The 12257-nt window shown below is 55.0% G+C and overlaps 1 protein-coding gene across 1 annotated transcript in view; it reads right to left on the reverse strand.

Moving 5' to 3' along the window:
• The window catches only part of Dvl3 (dishevelled segment polarity protein 3), a 13259-nt gene extending 1006 nt beyond the window's left edge, over window positions 1-12253 (reverse strand). The window contains exons 1-14 of the mRNA XM_033762699.1: window positions 12237-12253; window positions 7012-7081; window positions 6495-6616; window positions 6268-6377; window positions 6020-6155; window positions 5761-5854; window positions 5520-5589; window positions 4589-4728; window positions 4376-4452; window positions 4195-4262; window positions 3920-4069; window positions 3254-3385; window positions 2919-3086; window positions 18-233 (exon numbers count right to left, since the gene is read on the reverse strand). Of these exons, the coding sequence (XP_033618590.1) occupies window positions 18-233; window positions 2919-3086; window positions 3254-3385; window positions 3920-4069; window positions 4195-4262; window positions 4376-4452; window positions 4589-4728; window positions 5520-5589; window positions 5761-5854; window positions 6020-6155; window positions 6268-6377; window positions 6495-6616; window positions 7012-7081; window positions 12237-12253 (1570 nt within the window). The remainder of the gene's footprint in view (window positions 1-17; window positions 234-2918; window positions 3087-3253; window positions 3386-3919; window positions 4070-4194; window positions 4263-4375; window positions 4453-4588; window positions 4729-5519; window positions 5590-5760; window positions 5855-6019; window positions 6156-6267; window positions 6378-6494; window positions 6617-7011; window positions 7082-12236) is intronic.
• Window positions 12254-12257: the final 4 nt, after the last annotated feature.

The following is a 12257-nucleotide window of genomic DNA, read 5'->3' on the forward strand; positions in this document are numbered from 1 at the left end:
TGCCCGGCTCCCCTTACCTTCGCTGTGCTGACTGCTGGCGCTGCCCCCGCCGTAGCTGTAGCCCAGCTCGGGGAAGCCGGGGTGCGGGTTGTAGGGGTGCGGGGGCGGCGGGTATTGGTAAGGGAAAGCCATAGGCCAAGGGGCGGCCCCCGGGTGAGGCAGAGGGGCCAGCGTGTCCTGGTCGGAAGCGCCACTGGAGCCATCGTGGTCATGGAGGGACAGGTTGGCCATGTCTGTGGGGAAGCGCAGGGTGAGTCGGCCCGCCCTTGACCAGGAGAGAGGTCCTCGGCCTAGGTCGGTGGCAGGCAGCTGTGGTAGTTTTTGGCACAGCACAGGCCAGAGCTCGCCCCTTTTGCAGAGCCCTTTGGACACCACCAGAGACAGAGGCAGGGAGACCCTGGGAGACACCCCAGGCCCAGGCCAGGCTTGGTGCTCTCCTTCCTCCTCAGTGGGAGGGAAGGGGCAAAGCTCTTTCTCTGCCATCTCCTCTAGCGCTCACTCAGTGGGGGCCAGTCAGGGAATGGGGACAGCGGCACCGCCAGGCAGCCTCCAGGGCTTGCACCCTGGACCCAGGAAGACACTACACAGCGCTGGGTCTCCCAAACACCACAATCCCCTCACTTTCTCAGGTGAGGAAAGTCAAGTCCAGAAGGGTTAAATGCGCAGCCTGAGGTCAACCTAAACTGTAAGCAGAACAGAAGTTAAGCACTGCTTTCTTGCCTGACCTTTCCATGTACAGCCATTAGAAGCAGGGAAGTTTAGAGGAATTTAGATGAGATTTTGTACTCCCACTCCTCTGGAACTGAAAAAATATCCATTCAGAACCCAGGACACGCACAGGCCTTTCAGAGCTCACCTAATAGGAGGCCCTTGCCCTGACCACATTTCCCTGGTGCTGCTAGGGAGGGTGAGGATGGGCTGGGATGCATCAGAGAGAACAACCTGGAGCCTCCTCTGGGCCCTGCACCCATTCTCAGCCAGGCCTGGCATCAACTCAGTCTATCAACACTACTGATGTCATGACTCTGGCCGTCCTCAGAAATTCTACACTCCTTAAGGGCAAGGCTGCCCCTGCCAATGCTGGGGCTACTGGCAGGGACTCTACAGGGCCACCAGGACCCACGACCTGCCTGGACAGACTCTGCTCACACACTGCCTGTACCAGGCCCAAGAGCTCTGAGGGAGTTGGAGCTGCCCCAGAAGAGGGAAGCAGCGGCCTGCTTGGCTTGTGCCCAAATTGCTGGTGATGACTTTAGCCTGTAGGCTGTCGTTCTGGGAGTGACTGTGATCTGTCTTTCCTCTGAGCCTGCCACACTCCCAGCTGAGGACCCTGGCCAGTGAGAAGGAAGAGGCTCTTCCATCAGTATCACCCTGATCTGGGTCTTGGGTGGCCTGGGGTCGGGTGGGAGACCCAGGCGGACCCATGGAACAAACAGTATCTCTTGAACAGAGACCACAGCCGCCTTGGAAGCTTTAGGTGTCCTTAGGGGTCTGGGGCCAGGGCTGACTTCTGCTAATGATGACAATGATACCTGGTACAAAAAAAAAAATGATGACAGTGACACACGTTTCACTGAGTCTAAGCTATTGATTGTAACACATACCCGTTTCACAAATACTTAAATGTGAAAAAGTGTGTATCTCATTAAATATATGAACAGGTAGTTTTTATAGAGCAGTTACTTACTGTGGTTCATATACTGTATTAAGAGCATTATATTTGGGCTGGGGATTTAGCTCAGTGGCACCCGCCTGCCTTGCAAATGCAAGGCCCTGACCTTGATCCCCAGTACCCCCCCCCACACACACAAAAGCATTACAAAAATTATCCTCAAAACAGCCCTGTGAGATAGGTTCAACTTTTGTCTCCATTATTTTTTTCTGGTACTGGAGATCGAACTGAGCTAAATCCCTGGCCCTCTTTTCTCCATTTTACAGACCAAGAAGTTGAGCACTAAGAGGCTACACACTCACTCATATTCACACAGTAAGGGAGCTAGGATTTAAACTTAGAACTGTCATCTCCCAAGTCCGTGTATGCATCACTACCCCCACAGGGCCATGCTGAAACTGCTGAGGGCCAGGACCTACCCTACACCTGGGAATGTTCTGCAGGATCAGCCATTCTAGTCCCTGGAACCCAATCTGAAGCACTTTACAAGTCCTTTAGAAACACCTGACTGCTGGGCGTGGGCCTGAGCAGAGACTAGCTGTCCTGTTCTGAGGACTTCCCATCCCAAAGCTTGTGCCCAGGCTGAGAAGGGAGTTCACTGCACACCTCTCTTGCTAGCAACCCTCACTGGTACTTTCAGACTCCTTGGTACAGTTTGCAGGGTTTTCTGTGACCCCAGCCCTGGCAACTTTTCCAGCCTCAGGGGTCTGAGGAGGATCTGGAGTATCTGGCCAGCCCCAGGTTCTGCCCTGGAGGGAGCCGCTTGGTTCAGGGACCAAAGGCAAGTACTCTGTTTAGCTGTGCACCACATACCAGGGGCAGCCCCAGGCACTGAAAAGAGCAAGACCTGGATCCAAGGCACAATGCCTCTGCTTCTAGTGTGACACTTGGAGTAGACTATCTCACACCGATTCATCCGTGTGCTCAGCTCAGAACAGACAGTGAGCTCCCTATCCCGCCCCCCAGATTGTGAGGATCAAGTAAGATGACACTTTTGGACTATCAGTACCATGCCAGGCACAGAGGGCGCACTTAGAAAATGCCAGGTTTGAAAGGGAGAAGTGGGGCACATGCAGAGTGTAGGTTGAACTCTGTCTCTGCCAGGGAACTCTCAAGGCTAAGCCGGGCCTCCAGGTCTGCTGTGCCTCATCCAGGTTCCCTAGACCTGTTGCCCTGTCCCTGGGTACCACCCCACTACCCGCCCCCCCACCAGCAGACCAGGCGAGAAGATGGGGGAGGCACGTACTGCCACAGAGGTCTCCGAAGATGTAGTAGCACTGCTCAGAGAAGGTGATCTTGTTGACAGTGTGGCGGATGAAGCCAGCTTTTAGCAGGTTGCTGGCATACTTGCGGGCCTCCCGCCGGTCAGTGAAGCCTTCCACATTGTGGTACAGCCAGTCCACCACATCTGAGCCTGGGGAGAAGGCTGCCAGGTGACTGGTTGGCCCAGCTGATCTGGGCTCCTCTGGCCTCACAAAAGCTTAGAGGAATGGGCCAAGGGGGTTCTTGGGTCCCTCTTACCCAGCGTGCCCTGTCCCCACTCCCCACCCTGTCCTTCATCCCACCATGGGGGTCTCTCACCAATGAAAGCATTGGGAATGGTAATCTTGAGCCACATGCGGTCCCGGACCTCCAACCCTGATTCAGGGGAGGCCATGGCTTTTACGATGGCGGCCATGTCACTGTGGATGGATAGGTGGAAGTCATCTAGGCCTGGGGGTGGGAGGCAGAATGGTAAGGCAGGAAAGGGCTTTAGGGTTAAGTAGACAAGAGTTTACATTCCAGCTCTACACCCAGTAATGATGGGCCCAATGTTGGGTAAATCACAGACTTCTTGGACACTTAAGTTTTCCTCGCTGTAAAAATGGGCATTGTAGCATTTACTTTACAAGGGTATCTGAAGAAAGACTTAGCGATGTAAATGGAAGTGCTCAGCACAGTGTATGTGTACAGGTTATGAAGCTAAAAACAGCAGCCATTTACTGAATGGTCACTTTATGCCACACACTGGTATCTGTCACTGGTACTCTTATTAAACCCACTGGGACCTGGTAAAGTACATATCGATAGTCCCATTTCACAAGAGGACACGGACAGAGGCTCCCTGGGTGCTCAAGAGCAGGTCAGCAGCAGACGATGCTCAGTGAGGACCGAGTGCAGCTGGGGGAGCTTCGGTATGAGGCAGCTGAAATAAGCAGTCCCTTCTCTGCCCCGCTTCGGGCTCAAGCCCCCCAGCTGGACACTCACGCTCTGTGTCGGGAATGGAGCTGGTGATAGAGGAGCTGGTGGAGGTGATGGTGCTCAGGGAAGGGCTCATGCCATAGGCGGGAAAGGTGCCCGTCATGGCTGCAGTATGGGAGACCCAGGCCGCAGGGTCGATGGGCCGGATGGGCTCGCCTGCAGGAAGGATACTGAGTCACCAAAAGGTACATGTGACGGCTCAAGGTGACATGGAAGAAAGGAGGGACAGGGCTCACGTATGCAGAGCACCAACTCCAGGAATGAATGCCCCATCCACTTACTCCTAGGTAGCGTGAAGCAACCACGTGGACTTGGGTCCCAGCACTTGGCTACGGTCAGGGTGATGGGCCTGAAAATGAGGTTGTCCTAGTGAGGGAAGGATGAAGGTAGGCCCACCCCAGCCCCTTGCCTGACAGCCAGAAATGCTACCCCAGCCTCCCCCAGGTCCTGTTCCATCCATACCCCGGCTTGTGCACAATCTCCCGCAGTACCCGGACAGCGTCATCATTACTCATGTTCTCAAAGTTGATCTCGTTTACCTGAGGAAGAGGAGCAGGTGTGGGAAACAGGCTGAGCCGGGAAAAGGGGCAAGGGAGCTGGGCTGGGGTCAGGAAGCCTCCTCCAGAGGGCAGGGACCCCCACGCCCACCCGCAGCACCTGGGCAGGCGTGGCTACCTGTAAGAGCATGTCCCCTGGCTCGATGCGGCCATCGGCAGCCACGGCCCCACCCTTCATGATAGAGCCGATGTAGATCCCACCGTCACCGCGCTCGTTGCTTTGGCCCACAATGGAGATGCCCAGGAAATTATACTTTTCTACAAGAAGTAATTGAACACCTTCAGAGGGCCAGGTCCCTGCCCAGATTCCCATCCCCTTATTAGAAAAGGGCAGAGAGGGCCAACATTTACTGAACCCGAGCCAGGCACCGTGTGCATTCTGCTCGAACATGCTTTCATGTAACCCTCCCTGCTGGCTGCGACAGAGACACTGAATCCCATTTTAGAAAACAGACAATGAAGTTAACACATGTAGGTGACTTGCTGGGCCAGTAGGAGGAGAGCCAGGATTCAAAATCAGATTTAATTTTCCAAGTTGGGTTCTTCCTATCACATCCAGCTGTCTCCTAAAAAGAGTCCCGAGGGCAGTGGTGGCAAACCGACGGCGTGCGTGTTATTCTTTTTTTTCAAGACAAAAAATGTTAATGTAGGAGTTGTTTTTCTGAACTAAACCCTCGGTGTGTCAGGTTTAACTGCAGTGTTGGCACTCTGCTATAAATAAGTGGGTTTGGGGTTGGAGTGTGGGAAATTGTCTCTAGAAGGGTCGCCATCACTGCCCTAGGGCAGAAATCAGAGCAAGGATGTGACAGCTACAGAAGGCAAGGGGAAGGGTGCTCAGAAACGCCTTCTCAGGAAGCCTTCCCTGGTGCGTCTCCTGCTTCCACGGCATTCTGTGCTTGCTGTCACAGCCCTGGCCACGAGACACTGAAGTCAGCAGTCTGTCAGCTGCTGTTTATGGGAGACCCCTCGAGGGCAAGGAACACAGCACTTCCCAGGCGGCAGGTCCCCCCTCCTCGCCCAGTGCCTGCTTCCGGCAGGTGCGTGCTCACCCATGTTGAGAGTGACGGTGATGATGTTGAGAGACATAGTGGAGTCCGTGATGCTGCTGAAGGACGAGGACTGGAAGAGACGCAGCCCTGAGCAGCAGGCAGGAGTGGCAGGAACTCACTGCTGCCATGGGCTCCGACCCGGCCCCGCCCTCACCTGAGCCCAAGGGAAGGGCCTGCAGGAAAAGCGGGCCGTGGCCCCACCTGGGAAGGGCTCCCCATCCGGGCAACCCAGGCCCCATACCCGCTCGATCCGCGAGACCTTCTGCTTCCGCCGCCGCCGCTTGTGTCTTCTCATCAGGCGGGAGGCGCTGCTCTGCTCCGTGGAGCTGCTGAACCTGTGGGGCCCAGAGTCATTCCCCACCAGGCTGCCCAGCCCTGCGTGAGAGGCACTGCAGGGCCCCAACCCCAACCCGAAGTCCCTCCCAGGGCCAGCATCCTGTCGGATTCAGGACTTCTCAGGGGCCCGCTGTCCCTCCCGACCCAGGAGACTAAAGCCCAACCTGCTGGTGGAATCGTCGTCTTCTGAGTCAAAAAAGCTGGTGGTCTCCAGCTCGCTGCTCATGAGGGTGGACGAGGTGTCGTACCCGCCAGGCTCTCGCCGCCGCTCCCCCTTGGCGGTTCCATTTAATCGGGTTGCTGCAGTGGACAGAGGCAGCTTGGGTCACACAGTGCCCAACGTGAGGACAAAGGAAGAGAGCGGGCCAGGCACATTTAGAGCGCAGGAACGGGGTGGTGAAGGAAGACACACCATGCTCCGGGCCATCCCTCCGGCGTGGCCGCTCCCGCTGGGCAGACACCAAGGAGTCCGTCTCTGTGTCATTGTCCAGGTTCTCCTGGCTGCCCCCACCAGCATGAGGGCTGCAGGGACGAGAGGACTTGGCAGGGGAGAGGGCAGGCTGGGGGCTCCCTGCCCCAGCCCTGGGCTTAGTGGACGATGCCCTCCCCCACGGCCCCCCCACCCTTGGTCACACTCACTGGAAGGACGGGGGTCGCGAGTCCCCAATGCCTCCCGTGCGCTCCATAGGTGGTGGCAATTCTGAGGGGTTGTCAGCACAGAAGGGGGCAGGCTCTGGATGTGAGCCTTCAGCTGACACCAGCTGACGAAGAGGAAAGGAGTGGGAACTGTGTCACGGGGCACTGGGTAGAAAGGAGGAGTGGGCTTTTGGCGGGGGCGGAAGTGAGGAGCAGCCCCATGCCCAGGTGCGGGGGGCTGGAGGCACGGGTTGGTAAGGCAGGTGGGGGCAGGCAACAAGGGTCAGTGGTCCCAGACGAAGGTCCCCGCGTGACAGCAGGTGTCTTGAAGAGCAGCAGATAGTTTATCTCTACTGTGTGTGTTTCCTTCTCCCTTCCCACCACCCGCCTATTTTTTCATTAAGGATTAAGAAAACTGGGGTAAGAAATAGTTCTGTCAGAAAACCTAAAACCCCAGTGTCGGCAGTGCCCTCTAACACCAGCAGTGGGACGCAGGCGAGGGGGGCAGAGGGCTCCTCACCCAGGACACCACGCGGCCGTTGAAGCAGGGAAGCTTGGCGTTGTCATCGGAGATCTCCTCTTTCACCACTCTGCAGGGAAAGCGGGTGTCAGGGAACTTTCTATTGTGGAGCTGGAGGGGCCTCACAGCCCACACTGTCCTCCACCTAAACTGGGGACCAAGTGACCCGTGTTTGAACGTTAGCAGAGGAGGAGGTGACCCAGGGACAGCCCTGAACGCGAACCAGCTGCCTTCCTGGGCACCCTTCCATCGTCAGGTGATCGCAAATTACAAGGGACAGATGGCTGCCTCCATGCAGCCCCCAGAGCCTCCAGAGTGCCTTCCCCAGTCCCAACATGGCTTTCCTGCGCTGGACTCTCTTCCCCTCCAAACCCCAAGTTGGGAAAAAGCACAGTTATTATTGCTTTTCTCTTGGAGGAAATTAGGAAAGAGAAGGGGAGAAGGCATTTACCGAACAGCTTCCATGTGCCGTGAAGATAATTAGCAGTGACAGCCGCTCCCATTTGAGTAAGCATAACGTGGGAAGCACTATTGCTACTCACTTTACTTGTATCATTTCACTTTAGTCACAACAGTGCTATAAGGTATGGCAGATGGGGAAATAGGCTCAATGTGTTCGGTAATTCTCCTAAGCTCTTACCACTAGTGAGTGAAAAGCCAGCATTTGAATCCTGGTCAGCCTGACACTCAAGTGTGTATTCTTACCTATTACACCATCTTCCACCCCCATGGTTAGAACATACATTCTTCACATTAGCCTCATGAGGTGGACAGAAGGAACTGCATTTCAGGAACGAGGAAACTGACAAGCATTCAGTAACTTGTCCAGGGTCACAAAGCTAGCAGATGGCAGAGCGAGATTCAACTCCAGGCTTGTCTGACTGCAAACCTCATACTCTTTCCATGTACGTCACATTCTTTCCTGTCTGCTGACAGAGATAATGCGGGTCAGGCTGGGTGCTGGCAGGGGCAGGGGTGCGGGGCATGAGGGGTGCGGAATGCAGGCATGGCTTGTAGTTCGGTCTAGGGAATGTAGTAAGGCAAGAAGTCTGACACCGACTATGGTCTGGGGCCAGGGAAGGGAACGGAAAAGTCTGAGGACTGTCAGACTGTCAAACAGCCCAGGAACACAGAGCTGCAGAGATGTGACCAAGAGTGAGAAAGAGAACAACACCGGTCTAGAGTTCTGGTTGGAGGGAAAACAGCAAGGGAGGAGGCTGTGAAGTCCAAGCACTCTTGTTCTGACAGCAGCTCCTGCCCAGAGTTAGGACCGTGCTTGGCTCTTTGTGATGCTCACAATCTTCAACTCACAGCCAAATTTACAGGCCAAGCCTGCCCTCCTTCCTCCTGTCCAGCTCTGGCTCCCACTCTTTCCAACCCCACAGTGACGCTGAGAAAACAGCCCAAATCATCTTCCTTAGGCTCACAATGGCAGAAAGCCTAGAGACAGAATGTGCTGGAAAGAGACAAGAGAAGTAGCTCAGACTCACCAGCCCGTCTGGCCACAGGGTACCCCGGGCTCGCAGCCCTGCAGGGCAGCCAGGGTTCAGAGGCAAAGGGATGCACAGGCCGCACAGCAGATGACGTGCTCTGCTGTGGAGTGTGTCTCTGTGGTGGGAAACCGCTGCTAAGTCCCCTCACGACCCCCAGCAGGGCCCCCACACTGCTCCACCCTGCAGATGTTTCCTCTCTTTCTGGGGGTCACCAACAGGTCACCAAGACTCTGCTAACTCAGGACCATCAGCTGATCTTCAGCAGCCCTGGAGACCTCAGACAGGCAGTACCTTTCCACGGTAAGGCTGAACCGCTCAGGGTTCCACAGCCACACCCTTCCCATCTCAGAGGAGCCTCTTAACTTTCCAAGCCTTCGTCGCATCTGGTAAATGAATTCTGAAACGGGTGCCATAGTCTAGGCATACTTTTACCAACTTTTGCTGAGACCCATGCTCGTTTTATAACTAGGTCTTAGTTTCTAAGACCCGGACCAAACAGATCTGCTCATCACTCATCATTTGTCCAATTAAAAAGCTTTTGCAAGAGTGCAGCGGGTTTGGGTCCGAGCTTGCCATGGCACCGACTCATGAAGTGTCAGGCCTAGAGCCCACCTTGTATTTGGAGAGAACATGAAAGTGCACCGCAGGCAGGGAGAGGTTGGAGCCAGAAGAGCAACAGCCGTGGAGCAACATCTGCTCAGTGTCACTTAGGGGTCAGGGTCTGGTTAGAACTGGGTAGGGATGTAAGGATAGAAGGATAAAGCACCATGATGACTCCTGCAAAAGTTCGAGCTGGAGGAGACAGGGAAGACATAGGAGGCCCAGAGGTAGGACAGTGCGTGACACGGAGACGCAACAACAGCGACCTAACTTGTCAAACTGTCCCCTCCTTTAGCCCAAGGGTAGAACAGCAGTGGCTATTTAGTTCTTCCAACTTAGTTCCACCATCTCCCAATGCTGAAAATGTTTCTCCTCACTTGAGAACAAGGGAACCATGTGGGACTGGGGCATCCTCAGGCCTCACCCCCTGAAGCTCAGAGGGACCGTAGCCATCTCCTCCTCTGGTGCTCCTTCCCTGCTGTCCGGGCTGGGATAAGTGTCATCGCCGTCATCTCCCCAGTCTGCCAAGGGTTACCATCTCCTTGGAGAGTGTGTCTGTACAAGGCTGATAACAATCTAGCCTCCAACTGTGTGATTAGGGCTTTCCACTTTGGAGCCAGACTCCGAAAGTGGAACCAAGTTCTGTCACTTACTAGGGAAGTTTTGGGCAAGTAACTTAGGCCTTCTGCCCCCTCACTTGTAAAGTGGGGCCATTACCACCTATTTCACAGAGCTGTCATGATGATTCAGTGAGAAAAGATTTGCGGAGCACTGGATCAGTGTCTGGCTCACAGTAAGCACCGATGCGTTTCAGTGAAATGCTTAATTCACCAAATAAATGTGTGCACGCTCCTTGGCTACTACCGCTCTGGGACAACACAGCCCTACCACCAGGTCACCTGCTCTCATTTTTCCTTCTGGGGGAAATATCAATCAATCAATCAATCCCTACCACTCCATTTTCAGCATTGTTCTTAACCCTGCCAACTCTGATTATTTTGCAAAGAGTACTTCAAGTACCGATGATGTGTGCACAGTGGCTCCAGGTGGCACATGCATGATACATGCTTAGTTTGGTATTTATTTGTAACATTTTTATTTATTTATAGTAGGGATCAAACCCAGGGTCTTGGGCTTATAAGCAAGTATTCTACCACTGAGCTACACATCCCCAGACTCTTTTATTTTTTGAGTCAGGGTCTCACCAAGATGCCCTAGTTGGCCTCAAATTTAGATGCTCCTGCCTCAGCCTCCAGAGTAGCTGAGATTATGGATGTGTACCACAGTGCCTGGGATTACAACATATTTTAGAAAGAAAAAAAATAGAAAATCAGACCTGAGGTTGATTTTATATTAGTTGAGGTAAACTAAAAAAAAAAAAAAAAAAAAAAAAAATGAGTAGACTGACAGCAGAGTTAAAAACATATTACACAGTAAGTGGATGTAATGGGGGCTTTCTTACAACTGTGGTTAGGCTTAACTCAATAGCCACCTTGGAGAGTGGGAGGGGCCCTGGGAGGTCTGCTTAGGAGGCAGGAGCAAGGTGGGGGACTGGACACAGACACAGACACAGACACAGGCATATTCTCATCCCTCAAGGCAGCTGATTTTCCCCTGGCCCATTTCCCGAGACAGTCTCTTGGTCCCTTCCCATCCCATTTTCTCTTGCCAGGCGGAAGCACCCACCCCACCCCCCTTCCAGATGGATGCTCCTGAGAATCTTCCAATCAGGCACTGACACCAGACAATCATCACCACTCTAGGAGTCCGCACTCCAAGCTAGGAACAACAACAGATTCAAGAGTACTGGGGACCCACATAAGGTAGTACTCCCTGGTGTACAAAGCACTTACACACACACACACACACACACACACACACACACACACACAAACACGATTTCATGGGCTCCTGGATGCTGAGTTCCAGGACAGGTGACAGCAAACACACTAGGCAGAAGACAGAAGGTGCTTGTCTCCTGAGGCCAGGAGGACTGGGGTCTTGGGAAAAAAGCCAGACTGATGAACACTGGGAAGAGAGGTCTTCCCTCCCCTCCCCTCCGGTCTCTGGGGCCTCAGCTGCAAAAAACAGTGCAGGCCTCAGGCTAGGGCTGGAGCGACTGGCCGCCTGCAGGCCTGGAGGACCCAGAAAGGCCTTTCCCCACCTCGGCCTCCAGGCCCAGCGCCCAGTTAGTGTGGGGCAGGCAGTGTGGGGTCTCCCCCTCCCCCAGTCCCCTGGGAGTTGGGGGTGTGTGTGAGGGGATCAGCCAGGCTCCCCCTCCCAGGCCAGCTGCTACAGAACCTTCTGGTTCCAGCATTCCAACCCCTCTTAAAGGGCCAGTGGCTGCTTCCAAACTGCCTGTCCCAATCCCTATAGCTGGGTGGAAGGGAAGATCCCACTAGGGATGGGGAAAATGGACAACATCAAGAGACTGTTCCTAGCCCTCCCACCCAGGCTGGATGGTTCTTTCCTACGTCTCCCCCTGGGCCACCATCCGGAGGGAAAAGGTTCCAATTCGGAGGCGAAATCAGCACCTGCGTTAGTGGGGACTTTCAGAGTCAGACGCTCTACTTCCTTGACAACACCGCAATCAGCCCACAGGGTAAAGGGGCGACAGCTAAACAAACACCAGGTCTGCAGGTCCTAGCTCCCAGCCTGGCCTGGGGCACCCCGACTTCCCCTTCCTCTGTTCAAAGTCCCACAGCACAGTCCTCAAATGCAGGATACTCCAAATATGGCTGAGTTGTGGAGCAGCCCCGTGCCAAACACCCCAAGTCTAGGCTGAGAAAAGGTGGCTCCTTGGAAGGAGGCGGGTTGGGACTGTGGCTTTGGGACAGGGTGGAGGGGGTGTGTCCGTCTATGTGGGCCAGTGTGCCCGGGAAGGAGGAGGAGGGGGCTCGCCCGGCAGAAACTCTGATGGCCTGGGGGGAGCCCCAGTCCTCCTAAACCGGGGGGGCGGTGAGAGGTGAACGCAGAGTCCCTAGAGGGGCTGGAACCCCTGCTCCTGAGGAAGCGCTGGGAAGGGGGCGCCAGGGCCGCGCGGCCCTGCGAGGAGGGGAGACGCCAGCGCAGCGAGGGAGGTGCTAGGAGCCGGGCCGGGGCTCCCGGGGGCGGGGCGGGGGCCACCCTCACCCGAAGTCGTCGTCCATAGAC

The sequence above is a fragment of the Fukomys damarensis genome, unplaced genomic scaffold (genome assembly GCF_012274545.1).
Source record: "Fukomys damarensis isolate Sample0158 unplaced genomic scaffold, DMR_v1.0_HiC HiC_scaffold_12, whole genome shotgun sequence".
Classification (NCBI taxonomy): Eukaryota; Metazoa; Chordata; class Mammalia; order Rodentia; family Bathyergidae; genus Fukomys; species Fukomys damarensis.